Consider the following 24900-nt stretch of genomic DNA (forward strand, 5'->3'; position numbering starts at 1 on the left):
ACATGCTACATCTGGAACAAAAATGGTTTTGATTAATACTCACCAACTTTATTCCCAACATTTCAATAATGCTTACCTCACGGTGTGAGCTGTCCATTAGAACCCCAAAGATGCCAAGCTGTGAACACTGACATCGGACATGTGTGGTGTTTCGGTGAACAAGGTCACAGTCCTTTGCTGTCCAGGTGCCAGCTGGTTCGGACCTGCAAGACAATTTGACTATTAGTTAGGTAAATCTTTGATGGCTGTGGTCAACATCGGTATTTAGAAGATTGAGGTAAGTTCAGGCACAGTGAAATTGTCTCTTTTGCTTCTCTCCAGTCTGGGAATACAAAATGAAGACCCATAAAATTGAAAATGGGCCACTTCCTACATACTCTTTTTAAAAAAAATATTGTTTTAAATTTGTTGTGCACATTTAGATTTTGTCTGCTTTGCCCTTAAAGTCTTCCCTTGGCAAGCATCAATACCACAGGGTGAGACAGTTGGCAGCCCAGGATTTTATCAAACCAACCAGCAGGACTAACAGAAGCTTGGGTGATTGGCCCTGATTTTCCCTCCCTTCCTGTGAAGTCGTTTCTGGCCTTCATTCTCTATCTCCTCCTAGCAGCACAGCTGAAATCAGGCATGAGATTCTGTGGGTGCAAAATTGTCCTACAACTTGAATTGGAAACCCAAACAGCATATTGACACACTACTGTGTTAAGCTACCCATTCACTCTGCCCTTTTTCCATAAAGTGAGAACTTTCCAACAGAATCTTGTGGCTTTCATTAAACACGGGCACCTGGAATTTCCACGGGGGCTCATCTGATCTCCCACTGTTACTTTGGCAGAAAATGAGTGGAAACCCCAGAGAAACTGTGTAAACGGCCCTTTACACCATTTCCCTGGGGCTTCTGCCGATCTGCCGGCAAAGTTACAGCAGGAGTTTGGGGGAACCATGAGGAAATTCTGCGCCAGGGTATCCAAGCTTTTTTGTTGTTTTGGACAGCACAGTGCACAGCATGGGCCACACAGAAACTTAGGGGTAAATTTTAACTTCGAGCCGGGAAAGGGATGGGGGGGGGGGGGGAGGGGGGAGATGTTTAGGTACGAAACCCGGAAGATAAGTGGGCAGGTCGTGATGCTAATCAATTTCACGTCCGGGTAGCCAGCTGGCCTGATTGACAGTCTGGCTGGCTGTCGGGCAGGAAGGCCTGCTGCTGCAGGCCGCAGCCGGGTATTGGAGGGAGGGAGGGGTCGATCACGGGACGGGGAAAAGATTGGGGGGGCCAGGGTGGAGATCGGGGAGGCCGGGAATGAAGATGGGCAGGGCGGAGGGCCGGGAAAGAAGATCGGAGGTCTCTGGAGGTCAGGTGAAGAGTCGGAGATAGGTGGAGGTCCACCATGGTGGGGGGCAGCCGATCTCAGGGTTCCTGTCGGCCAGAAGCACTCCTGCTCCTCCGGGCCCACAAGCAGTGTAATGCAGGCCCCCACCTCATGGATCTGGCCCTTCCTACCTGCTTTCACCTGATGTGATTAGGAAGCGATGGGAAACCCGAACAGGTAAGGTTAAATTCATTTTAATTGTCCAATACGCAAAATATTAAGTACCTCAAGTATCTCAGTGAGGTACATTTCCCTTTTAAGTATTGGCCCACCGGCTTTAAGTGGGGATGGGACTTCCTGGTGTCTGCTGTCCACACGCATACAAACCTGCCTGGATTAAACCCGGAAGTGGGCGAGTTGGTGCCGAGATACAGGCCTGCTTCAAAAAACTGTTATTTTAACCTCCCACCCACCTGTTCTTGGGGGTTAAAATTTACCCCTTAGACTCCACTTCCCAATAATGTGCATACACCTCAAGTTGCTAATACTGACAGGTCACGATATTCTGATTTATCCAGAGACAAGGTGACAATACTAAAAATAACCTTTCACAAAGTTCCAGGCCAATAAAATTCTAACAAACCAGCAAATAGGAAATAGAAGCTCAGTTAGGACTGAGTACTTTGGGCTTCACGGGCTGTATTGCTGGGGATTGGGGGTCGCAAGTTACTCCCTGACCTGGTCAGCCCTTCTCTAACAAATCTGCTAATCTTAAGAGGCCATAGTTTTGATGAAAAAGTATTCTCCAAACCTTTTTTTCACTTATTTTGAAAAACATATGATGACATAAATTGTGTCAACGTGCATCATTTTGTCAGTTGAGAGTAACTTTAGCACCACAAAAATAACACACATGGATAGCAAATGAGAATAAATTAAACATGACCCAATATATATTTTAAAGAATAAAATACATCTGGAAGAGACAGGAGGTAGTAATTGAATGTCAGGGCCCTGGTGACACAGAAAACAGTTCTGCTTTGCTCTTGCATTTTACGGCAGTGCCACATTCCCTTGACTCAATTACTGCCTTGTACCTCCACTTGCAGTCATCTGTACATAATAGCTGTAGACTACTGTAGGTCAAAAGATCATGGAACTACTGAGTCTGACTACAATTGGAACAGGGTCAAATAGAGTTTCTCAGCACTAATCCCTCCCCTTCTCCAAGAGATGTCAAAACATTACCGCCCATCCTGCTTGAAAGTCATCCATTTTATACCAGGCATCTATGTGCCATTGAACAGAAAATAATTAGATTTTACAAATATTTGTCAGGTTTTAAGATTCCACTTGATTGCAGACCACAAAATAGATCAACAGAAGTGGGTATGATTCTGCATCACTTATTCAGTCAATTTATTATTTACTTAAAAGCCATGCAAAGTTTTTAGGATGAGGGAAGGTGAGAAGGGATCATGCCCAGGGTTGTTTTAGTGCAAGGAATTATTGCCATTAGATTACTGGACTTCTCTAGAATATATAAATTTACATTTTGTTGAGGGAAATAGTGTGACAAGTTGATGCTGGAACATTGCTTTAACCCTAACATAAATGATGACAAGGGTCAATCAGTAAAATAGGTAACCTATCAACATTACTGAGGAAACTATAAGGGAGATTTTCCTCTTGGAGTCACCCTGGGCACCCAACCGGTGCAGCATACTGGTGGTGCGCTGCATTTATGAGGAGAGAGGCGTCTTAATTTTCATGTCCCGGATCAATTAGAGCTATTTTCCTGCTGCTGATTAGTTCATTAGTTTACACATAAGGAGAAGTAAATTCAACAGGTCATAGAAAGTTTGTCAGAGTTTGACACTGGTAGCCAAGATATAAAAGGCTTTTGTGCATCGCAGGGATTTACTAAATTTTGCCCTAAAGGAGCCAGATATTATGAGCAGTAACACTTTCCTCTAAAAGGCTGATTACATTTAGATTGATTGTGTGAATGTCAAATCTAACAGATGTAGATACAGCATGGGCTTTCATATTAATGGGAAATGGCTAGTGTTAGTGAAAAATGCTTATGACAAGGTACAAATTCCAAAGCGGCTTGGTGCCATTGTAAGCAAGTGAGTTGCCATGGTGATTTTGATTTAAATCATCTTTAATATAGAAAGCAGTGTAAATTTCTGTGTACACAGATTTACCTCACTCACACAGAGCGCGTCAAAAGGCAGATATTATGGGAATAGCAGATTAACACCCAATTTGATAGAAAACACAACTGATATAATGGCAGATTAACATGGCTGCCAAAGATTAATTATATCCTTCTGTACTTGGATATGATCACTGCCCGAATCCCAACCAATTGGAGGGTTTCCATTTAGCATCCAAAACAAAACAAAACCAGAAATCATACTTATGGCAGTTCCCAAACCTACATTTTCTACAGCCCATGGAGCAAGTCTATTCAAGGACTGTGATTAAATGCACAGGAGAGCGGCAACAATTTTATATTGTTGTCCCTGGATTTTAGCTTACACAAATATTATTTTGTACAACTATCAGGAAAGACTGAACAGACTGGAGCTCGTTTCTCTGGGAAATAGAAGACTGAGAGGCGACCTGATAGAGGTCTTTAAAATTATGAAGGGGTTCGATAGGGTAGATGTAGGTAAGATGTTTCCACTTGCTGGGGAGACCAGAACTAGGAGCCATAAATATAATATAGTCACTAGTAAGTCCGATAAGGAATTCAGGGGAAACTTCTTTAAGGGGAAGCTAGATAAGTACATGAGGGAGAAAGGAATAGAAGGTTGTGCTGATAGAGTGAGATGAAATAAGGTGAGAGGAGGCTTGTGTGGAACATAAACACCGGCATAGATTTTTAAAAAAAGTTTTCTTTTAAATGAGTTGAAATTTTGTCAGCAGCCACACCAGACAGCTACATACACAATCCAACTGCAATAATGAGGCCGGAAATTGTGCTGAGCGGCGAACAGACGTTGCCCGTCACTTGGATATAACTAACTCATCCGCAAACTTTTCACGGGCTTCGGAATGCAAACTTGCTTTAATTGAGAGCTGAAAGTCCTTTCCCGGGCTTCTCTGAGTGACAAGAGGAGGAAAGGATCTCTGTGCCCCTACACCAATCAGCTTGAAGCTAGCCACGCTGTGAGAACCAGGCAGTGAAGTTCTTTCAGAAACCATGCAGAGTAAGAACCAGGAAGTGTCAGGTAAGATTAGTAAATATACTATAAAATCAAAGAGAAAGCAAAATAAAGAGAGGTTACAATTAAAAGACAGATAAGAAAGACAGAAAGAAAACTGCAAAAATAAAAATTTTACAGTTTTTAATTTTTTTTAAATGTCCAATCGGGAGTAATGAAACTCCACATTTTTAAAGTTTACTTTCAGTGTTAGAGAGGTTGTTTGGCAGTCATTAATTCTTACCGCACCATTAATTGTTAGTTTAGACCTGATATAATTCAGCGTACCTTTTTTCTGGAGAGATTAGTTAGTTTCTAGCTGGGCATGAGAGCAAGTTGGCGCTGGTCTATTGATTCCAGCCCACGATATCTCTAACGCGAAGCTGTCAGATCAGCAGGGAATCAGAAAGAACAAGTTCCGGATTTCCGCGCATTTGACTGCCCACGTACGGTCGCCGGAACTTGCTCTTCAATTTGCCCATTAATAACGGTGAGCCGTTAGGTTCACAATTATTTTAGGAGCAATTTACGGCCCAATGACACCTAAACTAGAATGTGTTGCAAGAATAATGACATTCGCCCTCCCAAAAAAGGTGAAGCTGACAATACTTGACAACTTGTAAGTAAACTGTTAAACATCCAATGAATTACATGGAGTACGGATTATTCTTTTACAAAAGTTAAATTTAATGAAGCAATATCATAATACGGTAAGTATACTGTACTGGGGACTGGCTGACCATATTATAATTCAGGAGTTCTTGAGAGGAAGAACTAAGTCGATACTGATGAGCTTAATGGAGAAGGAAAGGCTACAGGGCATACATTCTGTTCAGTGTACTCCCTCGCTTCCCAACACACTTATGAACTGAAGTATTAGACAAGGCAAGAAAACAATAGAGGGTTGAATTATTGGCAGCAAGAGGGATTAAAACATTGTTATATTTTGGTTTTGCATAAAGCATGTACAGTCTTAAAGGCCAGATAGATTCTTTAAGACAGAAATAAATAACAGCACAAATCCTGTGAAAAAAATGAAATCCCCACCTGTGCAACTAATGAATTCCCATCTGTGGCATGCAACCAGTCAAGCTGAACAATCTAGGTTGTATTGTTAGATGTAAATATAATGTTGAACTGATATGCTGGAATCTTCGCCCCATTAACCTTAGCGGTCAAGGACAAATTTCGGAGTTTCTCCTGTTACCTCTATTAGGACAGTAAATAAATTAGGAAGAGTCCATGATTGTGAGCAGCAAATACAGTATACCAAATTGAAAGAAGTACACTCTTCCATCACCCCCAGCACCCGCTCTCCTCTCCACGGCACCTTCTCGTGCAGCGCAGGAGATGCAACACCTGCCCCTTCACCTCCTCCCTTCCCACCGTCCAGGGCCCCAAACACTCCTTCCAGGTGAAACAGCAGTTTACTTGTACTTCTTTCAATTTAATATACTATATTCGCTGCTCACAATGTGGTCTTCTCTACACTGGGGAGACCAAATGCAGATTGGATGATCGCTTTGCTGAACACCTCCGCTCTGTCTGCAAGCATGACCATGACCTGCCGGTAGTTTACCATTTTAATTCCCCGTCCCACTCCCACTCCGACCTCTCTGTCCTAGGCCTCTTACACTGTTCCAATGAAGCTCAACATAAGCTCGAGGAACAACACCTTATCTTTTGTTTAGGCACTTTGCAACCTTCCGGACTCAACATTGATTTCAATAACTTCAGATCATAACACTGCTCCCATTTTTTCGGACAGCAAGTGCTGGTAATGGTTCTGCTGTTGCCATTTACAGCTACTCTAGACCGATCTTTTGTTTCTTAATTTGTCCCATTACCATCCCTTTGCCCTCTACCCTATCACAGACCTTCCCTTTTGTTCTTTCCTCCCCTCCCTTCCCCGGCTCGGTACTGCTTAAAAACTTTAACTCTTCAACATCTTCCAGTTCTGACAAAAGGTCTTCGACCTGAAATGCTAACTCTGTTTCTTTCTCCACAGATGCTGCCTCACTTGCTGAGCTTTTCCAGCATGTTCTGTTTTTATTTCAATAATACACCCATTGTTACTTTTTGGTTGGGCTCCAAAAAGCAACTTTTCACAGCCAGTTCAGTGTACTTACAGACTGGAATGATTCCATTGGACACAAACAGGCTTGCTGCGATTGGCAGTCTCTAGCAGACGGAACTCCAGTGTCAGTGGTGAGTTTAAAGCTCCATGAAGGAACGTGTTGTTGTTGAAGATGGAGATAGTCACAATTGGAGAGTTCATTACGGGATGCTTTGGAAGTCTGTAATTCAAAAAAGTATGGAAGTGTTTAATAATCCTGAGACAGGAAGGAATGTGAGAGATTGAAAGATTTCTTCAACCCATTTCAGTTTATTGTACAAGTTCTGGCTTCTAAAATAAATGAGAAAATATAGTGCATTGGAAGAGCAATTGGGATTTCTGCCCATAATTCCCCATGATAGGTTCACAACCTTATCCAAATCATCAGCGGGAAGCACATGGTGGAGACCATGCATTTCCCAGTAAAGAAAAGGAAACATTGATGGGTAAATCACCCACTTGAGCACATAATCTAGGCTAACAGTTCTTGTACAGTACTGAGGAAGTACTGCATTGTTGGAGGAGCCATCTTTCAGGTCAGATGTTAAGCCAAGGTCTTATCTACCCATTCATGTGGATGTTAAAGATCCCATGGCACTATTCGAAGAAGAGGAGGGGAATTCTCTCTGTGTTCTGGCCAATATTTAGCTCTCAACCACCTTCATCAAAATAGATTAATTGCTCATTTATCTCAGTGCCAATTACCGTTCTAACAGCCCACTCCCAATCATCAGCAAAGTGATGGAAGGAGTCATCAATAGTGCTATCAAGCGGCACTTACCAATAACCTGCTCACTGATGCTTAGTTTGAGTTCTACCAGGACCACTCGACTCCGGACCTTGTTACAGCCTTGGACCAAACAAGACCTGAATTCCAGAGGTGAAGTGAGTATAACTGCATGCGGCATCAACGAGCCCTATTAAAACTAAGGTCAATGGGAATCAGGGGGAAACTCACCAGTGGGTACAGTCATGCCTGGCACAAAGGATGATGGTTGTGATTGTGGAAGGCCAATCATCTCAGCTCTGGGACATCGCTGCAGGAGTTCCTTAGCGCCGTGTCCTAGACCCAATTATCTTCAGCTGCTTATCAATTACCTTCCCTCCATCATAAGGTCAGAAGTGGAGTTGTTCGCTAATGATTGCAGTGTTCAACTCCATTTGCAATTCCTCAGAAAATGAAGCAGCCTATGCCGCATGCAGCAGGACCTGGGCGACATCTAGTCTTGGGCTGATAAGTGGCAAGTAACATTCGCGCTACACAAGTGCCAGGCAATGGCCATCTCCAACAAGAGGGAACCTAACCTCCTTCCTTTGACATTCAATGGCATTACCATTGCTGAGTCCCCCACCATCAACATCCTGAGGGTCACCACTGACCAGAAACTCAACTGCACCAACCACGTAAATGATACGGCTATTACAACAGGTCAGAGACTGGGTACTCTGCGATGATGTCTTACCTTCTGACTCCCCAAAGCCTCTCCACTACCTACAAGGCACAAGACAGGAGTGTGATGGAATACTCTGCACTTGCCTGGTAGTGTGCAGCTGTAACAACACTCAAGATGCTTAACACTATCCAGGACAAAGTAGTCTGCTTGGTCGGCACTTCAGTCACTAGCCTAATCATCTACGCCATCCACCACTGGCGTACCGTGGCTGCAGTGTGTACTATCAACAGGATGCACTGCTGCAACTTGCCAAGGCTTCTTTGGCAGCACCTCCCAAACCCATGACTTCCACCACCTGGAAGGACAAGGTCAGTAAATGCATGGAAACCTCATCACCTCCAAGTTCCTTTCCAAGTCATACACATCCTGACTTGGACATGTACACCTCTTCCTTCATTGTTACTGGGTCAAAATCCTGGAACTCCCTACCTAATAGTATTGTAGGAGCACCTTCATCACAACGACTACAGTGGTTCAAGAAGAAGGTCCACTGTCATGTTCTTAGGGCAACTAGGAATGTTGCCAGCTACGCCCACATCCCGTGAATGAATGAATAATAAAAAACAGGAGAAGAGACAGGCAGACACAGTGAAAGAGAAAGTGAAGAGGCATACAGAGTACCAGACATGCAGAAAGAGAGGGAAATCAAATGAGAGGAAAGAAAAGACGTATTGAGAGAAAGAGAAATTGTGCGAGAAGCAAAGAGTAGGGCAGTTGGAGATGTACAAAAAAAGAGAGACTAGGCGAGGTTTACACAAATAAAAAGTGAGAAAAGAGTTGGACACAAACACAGATGATAAAGCTCGAGAGGGAGAGAGAGACAGAAAAAGAAAAAGCCAGGAAATAGAGAGAAGACAAAAAAAGCAGAGAGCACAAGTCAGAAAGAATTAGAAAGTGGGAAACAAGATGAGACATTTTTGTCCTTAAGCAATGCCAATGGAGATCATCTAGAATATATTACGAACAATAGGTAGCTATATTTCACTGAATTTATCAGAAATCTGAAAATTAGCACATTAAGCAGTTCTTTTATTACTGATACCTGAATATTCTCAGTATTGCAGGAACGTGTCACATACTTAAATGTTGAACTCATACCTCAAGTTACGGCGATCAGTGTTGTACCGCGCAGGTAGTAGACTACCTAGTGTCCGATAAATGAGGAGGATCAGGATGGTCATGGTGGGCTCAGGCTCTGGTAAAATCCGTTGGTGTAAAACTTTACTAGTTTCATTCAGCACTTGGATAGTGTTCTCTGATTTGGAGGTGGGTACAGCTGCACAAACAAAAGGATGCAGTGAGAGGTATATACAGCATCACAAAGGCAGAAAAACAGTCAAACTGCTTTTAGTCCTCATAGGTTTATCAACAGTCAGATACTTCAGGGTCGATTTTAGGATGGCCGAGCGGGTGCGCTCGTGGCGGGGGGGGTTCCTAAAATTTGGGAATCCTGGAGCGGGTCCAGAGCCCGGCTCCAACCCGCCCACTTCCGGGTTCCCCAATGACGCGAATGCAGGACTCCCACCGGCAATTAAAGCCAGCGGGATGACAGTTTAGATAGTTAGGGAGATACTTGAGGTTGTTGACAGACCTCATTAGGAAGAGATTTTAGCAGGGATGTAATTTTGGACTCTCCTCAGCGTGTTTCCCATGCTGTGGGAAACACTCCCTGTTGTTGCAGATGTGTTTCAGTCAGCAACCATTGGGAGATGCAGAGGATTCCTTGACAGTTGGGAGGAATACTTCATTCACTGCAGCAGGGCACTCTGTCACCTCAGACAAAGTTTTGCCTGCCACACCGTTGTCTCCACACTCAAAATTATCACATCATACCTAACCTCTGCTGTTCAAACACATTTACATGCTTTGCGGACCCTCTCACACTCACACCATCAGGATGGGGGTTGGGGTGGGGAGTTCCATAGCTGCATTCATCACTCCATTGGAGGACGAGCAACATCACCAGCCTCGCCAGGCACACTGTCCACCTCCGCCACGTGGAGCTACACAACACAGAGCTGTGCAACAGGCACCTGCACAAAGTAGTCATGCAACTACACATACACCCACTGTAGGGTGACCCAATGGGTGGCATCAATGGTGCTCATGGAGAACCTCATGAAAGGGCCTTATTGCATAAGCCAGTCAAGGATGGTCAAGACGTAGCAATAGTGGTGACAATATAATATGTAATGTGAGTTGATCAGAAATCAAATATAAGTAAAAACCATGACAAACCCTCAAACACCCTTGTGCATCCCCTTCATACTTATGACACGTTTGCCTTACGCTTCCTACTACACGTACGTAATGCATGCCCTGTGGCTGCAGCACAGGTAGTGGCAGGTTGGGTGAGGCTGACCGGGAAAGAGATGCATGAAAGGGTGAGTATGAGACAGAGCCATGAGATTGTATGAGGATTGGGTTGAGTGGTAGTGGTGGGATGAGTACTGTGGAGGTGAGGAAGTGCAGGTAAGATGAGGATGAGGATTCAGTGGGTGAGAGGGGTGATGTGATAGAGTAGTGTTGGCAGTGCAGAAGGAGATGTGGGGTGGGGGCGGTGATGTGGCAGATGGAGTGTAGGGGAATGAGTAAGAGTACTCACTTCGGCTGATCTGGTTAGGTCATTGAAGCGCCTCCTGCATTGTATGCAGGTGCGTCATATGTTGGTCGTGCTGGTGACCTCCTCTGCCACCTTGAGCCAGGTCTTCGTGGTGGCAGAGGCAGGCCACATCCTCCCGTCTGCCGGGTGGAAGATCTCCCTCCTCCTCCTCCTCCTCCTCCTCACCCCATCCAGTAAGACCTGGAGTGCAGCATCATTAAACCTGGGAGCAGCCTTCCCCTGGGCTGCTCCATGCTGTAATTTTGCCCATTTTCTGCAGCATCAGTCAGTGGAGGACTGCCCCTTTAAATAGGGCTCCTCCAGCTGACAGCCTATGATGCGGGTGTGCAGTCCGCTCGCTGGCGCAGCTTTCCAGCGTGAAACCCGGAAGCCAAGGTAAGTGGCTTCAATTTACTTACGATGGCGTGTCAAACTCACCGATTTCACCGGGCCCATTACCCACGCGCCCAGTTGACCCCCGCTGCCAACCCACCTCCCTCCTAATATCGGGCCCTTCATGTTTGCATTATTCATTGAAAGGCCATTGTCTCACTAGCAAGTATCATGTATGAAATCCCATGCATTCATCATTATTGTGCATCATCTATGGAATTCCATCAACATTCACTGAAGTGCATTCTCTGAAAATGCACCGACAATCATCGATATGTATCTTCTTTGGAATCGCACTGGCTGTAACTCCTGCTGCTGTTGCTTACCTTCCACTTTGGATGGAAATAAAACAGATGTTGGCAGTACAATGTGCGTCTGTGCGTCCCACGTAGACTGACCACGGAAGAGTCCGCTGTGATATCGAGGAAACCGTTTCCTCGTCTTAGTGCTATTCTCCACATGATCAATAGTTAGGACTGAAATGGAAAACCGTCGGTGAGATTTATTGGGATGCACAGTCAGGATTTCTTACTAGTGTAGACATGTGATAAAACATACAGTTGTCTTAGCCATTGAGCTTTCAATGTTAACAGAAAGATATGCAGGCAAATATTTTCCTCCTTTATATAAAAAAAATCTCTGACCACCGTTAGTTTAGGTAGAACAAACTCTTATGTCTTTTGGTTTTACTCTAGGTTTTTTTTCTCATGTTCAGCATCTGAGATCACTCCTACAGGGAAGCCCTCATTCACTATAACCCAGAGTGTGCTTTTACCTATCCAATATCTGAATAATTTATAGAGAGCCCAGGGATCAAACAGAGAACCCTTATTACTGTATTTTTGCTTCTAGTTATGTCACATACCCTCACGTGACCTTTTTTGACATTGGGAGGTGGTAGAATAAACACTTTACTACATCATCGCTTAGGTTATAAACTGCCAACTTATTAAAACAAATAAGCGAACAGAAGCAATGCACAATGTAGATTTACATATTACAGTCTCAACTATCCTCCTTCTTCAGAAGAAAAAATGGTCATGTATGCATTAAACGTCAATGTAAATTGAACTATGGAGTTCCTCTGGCCCATGTATCTCTCTGATTGCTTCAGATAGGTTATTCAACTTGAACAAGACAGCATGGGACATACAGTTCAATAATTGACTGAGACTAAGTAAACTTAAATATGTATCTCAAACTCAAAAAGAGCTGCCAATAAAACACATATACAAACAAAATCCACAAGATGCTTTCATTAGAATTAAATGGCTTGGTCCTTCCTCCCTTGGCTACCTGACCAGGAAAAAGTCTATTCTGAAGCTATTGGGCATCAAAACAAGCTGGGCCAATTTCTAAGAGTGAAATTGATTAACCCAATGTACACAGTGACAGAAAGAAAGAAAGCCAATACCATGATACTTTATAGACTGTCACAAAGACCTTTATGGATGTTTTTCAGCATCCTCTTTTCTTTGGATGGCCTGGCATGAGATTGCATGTCAAAACTAAAGGGAGGAAAACATACCCTACTACTTTGTGACAAAGCACATTAGTACACAACATGTTACAAGCCCAGGCTATTTTGCATGGAGGTTTAAGAAAACAGTCCAGCCTCAAAAACACCACACTCCCCAGACATGTTAAAAGAGGTACTCACTTATATTGGGGGTCACAATGGCAACTGGGTTCAGGTAGGTGAGCTTCATGTTTTGCACCAGTGTCCTTGTGTATTCCTCAAGCTGCTCTATCAGGTGAGCTGTTCCCCGCTCTGTCTGCTGAAGTGTATTCCAGTGTTCCCCATTTTCTAGATCCAGAGCTGCACTTCCTGCTCTTAGGAGGTTCTAAACATTGTAAACAAAGACAGGTACATCATCACTGTAACCTGGCATATCATACATCAACTAACAATGGCTTTCCGTTTTGCTGTTTACTTCAGAATAACTTTGCATTACTGTACATTGAGTTAATATCAAATCTGGTGAGATTTGATCCCATAACAAGATAATCTGTCCCTCTACTACCTACAAAGCACTGATATTCATTGTCGTGTAATCAGCACCCTTTTAAAAAATAAATTATAAACTTAAAGTAGAACGCTGTAGGTCCATTCTAATAACTGTCTGCAAAACTATACAGTTACAAGGTGATAACCGAACAAGCTTCCAGAGAATTGGCACAGGAGAAACTGTTTACTACAATACCTTCAATCAAACTACATTATGACTAACTTACAGAGACCAGTGAAACAGCTATCCACTTGGGGTTCATCTTAGTGATGTCTAATGAACCTTCAGGTCAGACCCTAGATAAAATCCTGTTAACTGCTCTAATGGGGGGTTTGTGATCGGAGAAGATTTGAAATAACAACAGGGATGGTTTCACTCTGTGCGCTAGATGAAGGGACATGGTAAACCCATACTTTGCAAAAATATTTCAATTTCACTACAGCTAGCACACAGTGGAAATCGTGCCCCACAGTCTGTTGTTGTGAGACCCTGTACTACTGTACAGACTTAACTTGGGAGTAAAATATATTCTATTAATTCAGGAGTATAAAACTAGTCATTTGATTTATTTCTCTGACTGGCACAGATCTGTAAAAAAAAATGAGGCATTAATTCAAAACTAAAGCATGTGTGTCTTCGACTAATTATTAAAATAGTAATTATAATTAGTCTGAAAGCTTTTATAAACAAATGTAATCCAAATTAAGTACGATTTGATTTATATCACGTTATCTCTATAGCTCCAGATTAATGCTATACTACAAATTTGATTCCACAGATCAATGATCCATTGCAAACTAAGCATGCTTGTTTAAGATTAATAATTAAAATAGTAATCATTTGAAAAACAAACCTCCAGTATTTCACAAAAATTAAATAACCCCAACGCACACAGTTAAAACATGGTTAATATTTTCTCTACTTATGACCTTTAAGGACGGATTTCTCTGTAAACAAGCCTTCAGGTTCAATAAGTTACATGGGGAAAAAGTATCTCTTCATAAATAAGTCACTGATGTTTCATGATTCCGAGTCTCGTTATGATCTGTTAGATTTGTACTGCAACAGGAGGGGAAGGTTCGGTTTACAGATTTGCTGATGAATTCAACGATTATCTCTTAGGCAACTCCTGCTCTATTCTGCTTGACCATGGCTCTCTGTTCATTTGATGCAGCTGATCTCAACCAGACCACACGGTGGTGCTTCCCCACCAGTGAAGGGACAAAGATGTCTGTCTGTCTACTCTTCATCCAATGGCTAGTTAGCACACAGTAATGCTATTGGCAGGGATCACTGCAACTCAGTCTTGTGCAAGATGTTGAAGATTGGAAGCTGATCTGAGGCTTGCATGGTTGTTGTATACTATGTCTTTTTAAGGTTTAAAAAGATGTATTTCTACTAGAGGCAAATTAGATTGGTAATATTGTATTCTGCCAACTAGATTAGCACAGTCTCTACAATTCCTATGTATGTTCAGACAATCTGAACTGGGCCTAATCCATAATGAAACTGCTCTTTGTTGGTCCCATTTCTATACTTCCCCTCTCCAACAAGCTGGACTTGTGTGAGTCTCGCTTATGATTGCTAGCAGGCTGAGTCACTGCCACCTCATAGTGAAGACTGCCTTTACATTCTCTCTCTGCCTCTTTCGAATGAGCACATAGAGCTTTTCATGTTAATTCTTCACGTAGTTTCCATTAATAAGAGTGACACATGGGCAGAAAAATTCAGAAAGGGCCACCCCAGACAGTTTTTGTGTGTTATTTACCAGGAGGTGTAGAAGAAAAAATAAATCAAAGAATATGGCAGTAACTCGAAGGCCAAGCTAATCACTTGTATTCGTACAACAATTTTCATTTTTGTTGGAATTTATTTTCTCACCAATTATGCCCACTGAATCTATAAACATCCTCAGCCTAGAGGGTTTGCCCTAACTGCATGAGCAATATCAATACGGCTCCTGATTGAGCTAGCGTTGGCTCTTGTCCACAAACTTTTCCTTCTCTACCCTTCTTTCTCACCATATCGTCTTCACTTCAATGAACAGAATATTATTGACAACTGCCTTCTGCTGTCAGATCTGTACCATGCCAGATGGTAGTAAACTGTTCCTCTTGCATGCTGTGTACATATACAGGAATTGACACTCAGCCATGCAAAAGTCGTACAGCACCAGATGGGAGTAAATTGTTCCCGTTTACCTGGTGTTTACTATACCTGTACAAGAGTTGGCACAGTAGCGTAAGTGAATTGATGCTTTGTGCCCGCTGTGTACCATGCTCCTTATGGTTTTTACCTCTGTAAAGTGTACATCCTGTGTGGCTGTAAGATTAAATCCATGTTGTCTGCACTCAAATTCCAGCATCTTCAAGAGAAGGCGATATGTGATGTGGATGTCATTTCCAAAGTATTGGTCCATCTCCTCTGTGACTGTACGCATATGTCGGGCAAGTTTCTTTGCCTCAATGGTATTTAGTTCAGTTTCATTCCTCTCCAGACTTTCCAGCTTTCAACATAGAGAAAGAAACAAAGACACTATATCACAGAAGTCACCGTATTGTGTGGGGAGTAAATTATACAAAACTAGGATGTTGAGTTCAAATGCCAAACACATCTATTGTTTAAACTTGTCTTCTCTCATTGGTTGTGTCTTGCCAGGTCTCACAGAGCTACTGGATGACGTGTGTTATCCAGCAACAGGGCACTCCATCTCATAGGAGAGGAAATGCAAGCATATTTAAAGGGTGTAGTAGATTATAATTCACCAGAAAGATATAGCAAATATATCACTGCAAGAATTATATGGCTGTATTAAAATCATCATATATGAAAGGTTAAACCATAGAACCATGGAAGTTTACAGCACAGAAGGAAGCCATTTGGTCAATCATTTTTGTGCTGGCTCTTTGTTACGGTGAACCAAAATTAATAATGCTGCTCTGCTCACTCCCCATAGGCTGTATCTTCATCTGCTTCCAATATCTATTCAATGTTCTCTGAAAAGATGCAATATCTGTCTCAGCTACTTCCTGTGGCAAATCATTCCATGTTCCAACAAGCCTCTGTATAAAGAAATTTCTCCTAACTGCTCTCCTCAGATTTGGATACCTTTGATAACAGCAAATCCTAGTTTACAGATTTCAGAAAAAGTACTACTGATAAAAGTGTTTTAAAAATGAACTCAAATAGGAAGAATAACCTGATTCTGTCAACTGTGGTCACTAGTGAACTTTGATATACAAAGTACACTAGTACTATCTATTGACAGAAAAATTATACTATAGTATTTAGCAATTTACTTGGTTAAGAGATTCCTACATATTTGGGAGCGATTCCCAAGCAACAATCTTCCAGTGAAAAATCCAGAAGTGGCGGAGGACAGTGGAGCAGCTCAAATTCTGCTAGTGTTAGTCCAGTGGAAAATCCTACCCTTAATATCTAATTGACTATGACGATGTTCACATTGCAGCATTAATGACTGTGACGTAGTTGCTGAAACTTTTTCTACAATTTGCAGTTGATTAACTTATGTCCAAGACAGATCAGAGTATGAAAAACAGCAGTAACAGAGTTTTCAAAACAGTACTTACAGTCGCTGCCAGTTGAGTGAAGGGTGGAGATGTACAGTTAAAGAGATCAGGTTCCAACCAGCCATGTTCCTCCCCACAGTGTCGAATCACAGTACCTGAAAAAGACAATTATAATATAAGACAGGTATCTGAGAAAGCCGGACTTCTAACAAAATAACTTCCACACCAAGCCAAGCAAAACGTCACACAGTCCAGCAGTGAGCAGAGTCACTTACCTTCAGCCCGCATCTCTGCAAAGCAAGGGAGAAGAGGAAAAAACACAAGAGTCAAGGCAACAAAAAAGAGGAAGAGAGTGAAAGAAAGAACATGTCAAGACAATGTGCTGAGAAAGGTTAAATAGGGAGTCACCATCATTAGGTCTTTCAAATATCACTCTTGGTTCTGTAAAAATATTAGAATTTTTTTGTTTACACAGTGAGTGCAAGAGATTGGGTGCAAAACTACTGAGCTTGAACGCATGAAAGCGATGAATTAACACTGGTAGGGGCAGTCCCTGTTTACACTAAAGTATTTACAGAATTGAAGACAAAATAAGCCAAAGGACATTAACGATTGTGAAAAGGCCTCCTGATGTCGAGGCTCCCACTTTAAGAGAGGTATAGTGGAAAAGTATGTCAAGACATAGGCAAAGAGAGAATGTCACAAAGTGGAAGAGAGAGAGAAAGAAGTGTAAGAGTTAGACAGTGAAAAAGTATACGAATGTGAGTAGGTAAGTTTGCTTGTAGGAAAGGTAAATTAGTCAAATACAGCCAAGATCATTCCAAACTGAATTTCAAATTAGTATTGATGCGAATTAAGCAGGTCAAAATACACTTGGATAAAGTACTAATTTTTACATAAGCTTTTCATTTTAAAAAATTGCCTCCATGAATACACAAAGACATTTTATTTATTGCAGACAACTTGACATATATTCAGTGCCTTAATGCAGGAGTGTCCAATTTTTTATCTTCATGGATCATGCAGATGCATACATTAGAGCCTCGCAGGACACAAACAAAATTTAAATTAATGTTAATTTGCATACATCTCAAGCTACAAATACTAACAAACAAGTCTACATGTTCTGATTTAGGATTTATCCACCAATGAGGCAACAACATTTTTTCAAAACCTCCAGGCCCGCAACATTCAAACAGGACAAACCAGTGAGTAAAAAATATAAGCGAAAATAGGACTGAGCTGCCTGGGTTTCATGGGCCAGATTGCCAGGGCTCGAGAACCAGAAATTGCCTACGGCCATAGTTTGGACACCCCTGACTTGCTGGGTTTAATTTTCGCAAGGTTGTGCAGTCTATTTCCCTCCCCTCAGAATTTGAACTTTGTTTTGAAGCAGGTGGAGAACCTGAGCCTGAAGCCTGAATTGATTCAAACAGTCTTCCTTCTTCACTGAAACAAATTATGACCTCTCCTATATAATTTGTGAGACCCCAAAATGTACTAGTGTTGTAAGATGTGAGTTGTGATAGTCTTTCAAACTGAACTAAGATTGCTTCAAACTCACCGCTATCTGTGAGCTATTCTACTCATTAACAGGAGAACACAGCTCCTATTAGAACTCTAAGGCATGTACATGTGTCTTGGGCGGTAGTGCAAAAGGGATGGTAGTGAAACGGCAGCCCATTTTACACTCGCATGTTTTTTTTTCCATTGATGTCAAGAGAGGTGCTTGTGCGGCTATTTGAAGTTTTGCGGGACAGACTTGTATTACATTCTAGACTAGCTAAAGTTTTAAAAAAAAAATAAAACTACAGCTAAGTTAAAAACAGATGACTACGTATATTGTAGTGAGGAATTTCAGAATAGCCAAAACAATCTGAATGACGTTAGTGTGAGTTAAAACTTTAAATTGATGTAGACGCTTCAATTCCACGTTAAAGTACAGGTGTACTCTTTTGCTTTTCAGTCCGATTCTGTTGCTGTTGTCTGAGGCATTACCTATTATCTTAATCCCTTTCATCTTTCGAAAATCAATGCCTTTGAGCTCACACATTAATGGGGAACTTTCCATTGTCACTGATAAACTGAAGAGGACCACAGGTTGACCATCCTCCATCAAGTTTGCATGTACATTGTTCAGCTAATCAGAACATCATTTTCCAACAGCGTATGACTGAGCAGGGCCATGTATGCCAGACTACAGGGCAAACTTGCAAGTACAAAGAAAAATCTCTTATGATAATAAAGCAGAATAGTCACTCACCAAGGGAACCTTTTGGACACTGTACGGCTGCTGGAAGTCCAAACTTTGTTCGTGGCCACCAAACACCTGCCTTGAGTGATTTGGGGCATCCGTCATATATCACTACAGAAGAGTAAGGCAATAAAAGATGTTAAATCTGCAAAAAAGTATTTTTTATAAGTCAACTAATTTGTTACATGCTGATGCAGTTAAATCACTACATACAGCCCACAATCATCCTGCACAGCAGCAATAATTGAATTCGTGCAGGGTTTTTCTGGAATCAAGCACGTCAACTAGAATGATTATAAATGGGTGTCTTCAACGAGGTATCAGTAACGAGGTATCAGTTAATTATTAAAAATCAAGCTATGATATCCTTTGTTATAGTCCACAATCCCTGTTTTGTCACCAAGGCCTTCCAATGGTTAGAAAAATAGCATTTTAATAGAATAAAAATTGCACAAATTAATAATTTTTTGAAGATGTAAAGATCTCTCAAGAATGGGAGCGGCGTTTCTTCACTACCTCAGAGACAGTCAGTACTTCCCTTCAGTGGCAATCAGAATTTCACTGTAATGGTCTCATTGCAATGCATCCATGCAGATGAAATACATTTACAAGGGTGTGGGAAGAAGCATGTACCGTTCGTTAGCCCTGATAAAAATAATTATGAAAAATATTCTCCTCTTGCAACAGTTGACACAATTTACAGCAGGACACAGTCTTGGCCTCTTTTAGGAGCAAATGCTCCTGTGTTTGATTTTCTAGTTAGTTTTTGGCACTAGTTACAATTTGCAACTATATCAGTTTTGCATGAGAAATCAGCCTTTGTAGAGTTGAACAACAAACAAATAAATACAAACCAGAACCACAAATAAGGCTTTGGGGCTTTGCTAGGATTATGGTTTAAGTCATAAAAAAAGAGTTTCTGGAAGATTGCAAATGTAACTTTAAAGGAACTTGTTTTTGAAGAGCAGAGAGAAGGTGGTAAAAAAAACTGAACTTTGCACTGACAATTTCCTTTTGTTCTAATCAAAACATTTACTTTGATTTTAAATATACATAACAATATTAAAATGATACATTTGAAACTGAGATCAAACAATAGCCGAGATCTTCTGCTTTAGCAGAACTGGGTTGCATTTTCAAATGGTGGCTGCCACAGAGATACAACCACGACCCCAGCCTTGGGGCCATTTGCATCATAATGGCAGAGTTCCTGGGCTCAGCTGAGCTGAGGAGTTGACAGGGAATGGAGCTCCGACGCATGGCTGCAGCAAAGCATGGAATCCTGCCACAGCTTGGCGTTGCTGAAAGCCACGATGCTGACGGTATAAATTCACAAAATGAATTGGCATTGTTTTGAATTTGGTGCCAAAGCCTACGTAATTGACTGCTCAATAATGAACTACATGGGCTTCTCACCTATTTAAATTTTAAATTGCCCCAGTGTCGTCCATAGCATCACTGGATGCCAGGAAGGAACAGCATCCTTTGCACCACCGTTGCTGTGGTGTAAATTACGTCAAATATGTTGGATGATATAGTCATGCTATTTGCATATTATTAAAATATGCCTGCCCATATATAGGCAGACGTATGGTGAGTACTCCATCACTTCTGGCGGGAAATCCTAGAAGCAGTGAGGTTGAGCAGTAAGCTGGCAGGTTGACTTCTGTTGCATTTCCCAACTAAGTCCACATGAGTTACACCGGTGAGCCGGCATAACTCGAGCAGAAAATCCTGGCCATTGCAACAACCCTAATTCTTTAGAGTGGAACACAGAGGTGAAGATGGAACCAAGTGTCACAAATTATATTTCTAATATTAATAAAGTACTAATCTTTTCACTTATTCTAATTGCAGCTGCCAATGGGTTTCGGCTTACTCTGGCTAAATCTGCATATTTTTGCATTCACACATTGCAATTTCTATAATTTTCCATATTTTGCTAAGTTTGTCTATTTTGCTAACTAGCCGAGTTTAATATTTTCTGGTGTAGCATTCTTCCAGTGCTGTTGAGATGGGAGAATATAACAGATTTCTGGCAGGTGTAGCAAGGTGCTTAGCAATAGCAAAGCCAAGAGCAAATTATCAGCCTAGGCTTTCTGCTCCCCTAAATGGAGTGCATGTCTACTCCAGAGATGCTCTGCTGACCCAGGATCATTCAGAAAGCAGGATTCAAAGAAAAGAAGAAAGAATCTGCATTTACATAGCGCCTTTCATGGCCTTAGGACATCCTGAAGCTTTACAGCCGATTAAGTGTAGTCACTGCTGTAGTAAATGTGGCAGCCAATTCCCACATAAAGCAAGGAGATAATGGCTAGATAATCTGTTTTGCTGAATTTGCTGGAGGGATAAATATTGGCCAGGACATGTGGTGAGAACTCCCTTGCTCTTCTTCGAGTAGTGCCATGGGATCTTGTACGTCCACCTGAGAGGGCAGACGGGGCCTTGGTTTAATGTCTCATCCGAAAATCTGCACCTCCGACAGTGCAGCACTGCCTCAGTATTGCACTTGAGTGTCAGCCTAGATTATGTGCTCAAGTTTCTAGACTGGGATTTGAATCCACGACTTTATGCCTCAGAGGCAAGAGTGCTACCTACCACTAAGCCAAGGCTAATACTTCAGAGTGGAAATTTTCTGCGCCAGACCTTGGGGGCTTGCTGCAGGGGGTAAAAGAGGTGGTTGGTAAGCTATCTATTTAAGAAAATTTTTCCCATCAATAATGGGGCCTGTGCAATGCTATTCTCTACCCCTTCTGCCAACCTCTGAATGCTAGGGTCTAATGTGTGAGAGTGCAAATGGAGGGAAACACAGTGGAGGTTGTGTTTACCTCATTTGTATGTCTTTTCCATGCGCTTGCTCACACACAGGTAAACGCAGTTTCTCCTCACCAAACCGGCCACTGAAAAGATGCAAGGAGCATGTCCACCTCTGCAGGTCTCAGATCCACCAAAACAAAATAGGTGAGTCCCAGTGCATGCGTAATCTGTAAATAATGGAAAAATTGGGACTTCATTTCCTCTGTAGTCCTCTCTCTTGCATCCATGGTGATGTTAGAATTGTTCCATACTTCAATTAGATAATCAATTTTTAATGTTGTTTGAACTCTTCTCTTCAGCACATTTAAATGTATTGTGGGCATTCACTTAGCAGAGCTCAATAGGTAAAATCTTATTATGCTGCTGATATGTTAAGAACCCACCCACTTCCCCAGATGACATCATGGACCAAAATTAACAATTTAGGCTTGTTGCCCAGGTAAACTATTAATTTCAAAAGTAAAATACTGCAGATGCTGGAAATCTGAAATAAAAATAGAAAATGCTGGAGAAGCTCAGCAAGTCAGGCAGCATCTGTGGAGAAAGAAACAGAGTTAATGTTTCAGGTTGAAGACCTTTTGTCAGAACTGAAAGATGTCAAAAGAGTTAAAGTTCTTGAGCAAGTACAGAGCCAGGGAAAGGGGGGAGGGAGGAAAGAACAAAAGGGAAGGCCTGTCATCGGGTAGAGGGCACGAGTGATTAAATGACAAAAGCGATGATGGTGCAAGGCAAGAAAGGTGGTAATGGGACAGGTTAAGAAACAAAAGATTGATCAGGAGTAGCTGTAAATGGCAGCAGCAGAACTATTATCTGCACTAGCTGACTGAAAAAATGGGTGCAGTGGTTATGATCTGAAGTTATTGAAATCAATGTCGAGTCCGGAAGGTTGTAAAATGCCTAAATGAAAGATGAGATGCTATTCCTTGAGCTTACGTTGAGCTTCATTGGAACAGTGTAAGACTGGGCGATCGCTTTGCTGAACACCTCTGCTCTGTCCGCAAGCGTGCCCCTGACCTGCCGGTCGCTTGCCATTTTAATTCCCCTTCCCACTCCTACTCTGACCTCTCTGTCCTTGGCCTCTTACACTGTTCCAATGAAGTTCAACATAAACTCGAGGAACAGCACCTCATCTTTCATTTAGACACTTGACAATGTTCTGGACTCAACATGGATTTCAATAACTTCAGATCATAACCACTGCACCCATTTTTACGGTCAGCTAGTGCTGGTAATGGTTCTGCTGCTGTCATTTACAGCTACTCCTGATCAATCTTTTGTTTCTTAACCTGTCCCATTTCCACCTTCCTTGCCTTGCACCATCATAACTTTTGTCATTTAATCACTTGTGCCCTCTACCCTATCACAGATCTTCCCTTTTGTTCTTTCCCCCCCTTCCTCCCCCACCTTTCCCTGGCTCTGTACTTGCTCAAAAACTTTAACTGTTCAACATCTTCCGGTTCTAACGAAAGGTCTGTGACCTGAAACATTGGGCCCGACATTACCATGGCGGCGGGTTCGCGCGGGGGGGGGGGGGGGGGTCTATTGGGCGCATGGGTAACTCGCCTGGTGAAATCAGGCTGCCCCGCGCACAATCGCAGGCTAATTGGATCCACTTACCTCTTGTTCTGGGTTCCCCGCTGCTGAGCAGCGCGTCGGGCGGACTGCGCATGCACAGTAAGGTCTGTCAGCTGGAGGAGCTCTATTTAAAGGGGCAGTCCTCCACTGACTGATGCTGCAAGAAATAGGAAAAATTACAGCATGGAGCAACCCAGGGGGAAGGCTGCTCCCAGGTTTAATGATGCCTCACTCCAGGTATTTCTGGATGGGGCGAGGAGGAGGGGGAGGACAGAGATCTTCCCCCCGGCGGGCGGGAGGAAGCGGCCTGCCTCTGCCACCAAGAAGGCCTGGCTCGAGGTGGCAGAGGAGGTCACCTGCACCACCAACATATCGTGCACCTGCATACAGTGCACGAGGCGCTGCAATGACCTAAGTAGGTCAGCCAAAGTGAGTACACTTACTCATTCCCCTACACTCTGGTCTGCCAAATCACCGCCCCCACCCCACATCTCCTTCTGCACTGCCAACACTACTCTGTCACATCACACCTCACACCCACTCAAACCTCATACTCATCTTACCTGCACTTACTCACCTCGCCAGTACTCATCCCGCCACTACCACTCAACCCAATCCTCATACAATCCTCCTTGTTAGGAGGAGGGTGGTGCAGGCCAAACTTTGTCCAAAGTGACAGAGTGGCCTCCTGCAATGAGTGAGGGTCTCCCCCCCCACCTGTCAAATGGACCTTTGCAGCTGCCACAGGCTGATGGCTGCAACACGTCCATTTGAACTGGGAGTGTTTCCCCCAGTACGGGAAACAGTCCCAGTTGTTTGTAAAATCTCAACCCTCCTAAAATATCATGTTAATCAGGTCAGTAAACGACCTGAAATACCAAAATAAATACCTTCAGTGGCACCCCGCCGGCTTTAATTGCCGGCGGGAGTCCCACATGCGGGGGCTGCGCGCGCATGTCAGCGCGTCAGTGGGAAACCTGGAAGTGGGCGGGTTGGAGCCGGGCTCCCGACCCGCCCCGGGCTCCCGACCCGCCCCGGGAATCCCCGATTTTCGTAGCCCCCCCCCACCGCCAGGAACGCACCCAATCGCGGGTGCTAAAATAGAGCCCATTAACTCTGTTTCTTTCTCCACAGATGCTGCCTGACTTGCTGAGCTTCTCCAGTGTTTTCAGTTTTTATTATAAACTATTAATTTCAATGGTCTGAGGTACTACTGTATCAGCCACAATTGCAGAACCTACCAGGATAAAGCCACTTGTGCATTTCCTGCTGCTTGTCCAGCTAGGTCCACTGGACCCATTAGAGCACTGGTTTGCAGGGTTATCTGGAGCCAAGTGGGAAGAATGCAAGCTCCCAATGACATCTTTCCCTCCAGATCCCATTAATGAGCCAGATCAGCTGGTCAATCACAGTGACCTATAGTACTGTGGACCTACATAGCTGAGGTATTGAATTACTGAGTCTGTTACCGAGGGTTGATGTGGCTTGGTGTTCCATCACCATTTCAATGCTACTTACCGCCCCATCAAGGAGCACAAGCACTAGCTGGTCATTAGACAGCTGAAAAACATGGATCTGAGCCTTTGCTAGATGGATAGCAGGTACTAGGAGCTGCTCACAAGCAA

General features: G+C 42.9%; 1 protein-coding gene across 1 annotated transcript in view; it reads right to left on the reverse strand.

Moving 5' to 3' along the window:
* celsr3 (cadherin, EGF LAG seven-pass G-type receptor 3) overlaps window positions 1–24900 on the reverse strand; it is a 243391-nt gene that overhangs the window by 40684 nt on the left and 177807 nt on the right. The window contains exons 16-23 of the mRNA XM_067999063.1: window positions 18893–18994; window positions 16690–16784; window positions 15396–15605; window positions 12751–12934; window positions 11417–11566; window positions 9194–9371; window positions 6655–6822; window positions 77–203 (exon numbers count right to left, since the gene is read on the reverse strand). Of these exons, the coding sequence (XP_067855164.1) occupies window positions 77–203; window positions 6655–6822; window positions 9194–9371; window positions 11417–11566; window positions 12751–12934; window positions 15396–15605; window positions 16690–16784; window positions 18893–18994 (1214 nt within the window). The remainder of the gene's footprint in view (window positions 1–76; window positions 204–6654; window positions 6823–9193; window positions 9372–11416; window positions 11567–12750; window positions 12935–15395; window positions 15606–16689; window positions 16785–18892; window positions 18995–24900) is intronic.

This window comes from Heptranchias perlo, chromosome 17, assembly GCF_035084215.1.
Source record: "Heptranchias perlo isolate sHepPer1 chromosome 17, sHepPer1.hap1, whole genome shotgun sequence".
NCBI classification, from domain to species: Eukaryota; Metazoa; Chordata; class Chondrichthyes; order Hexanchiformes; family Hexanchidae; genus Heptranchias; species Heptranchias perlo.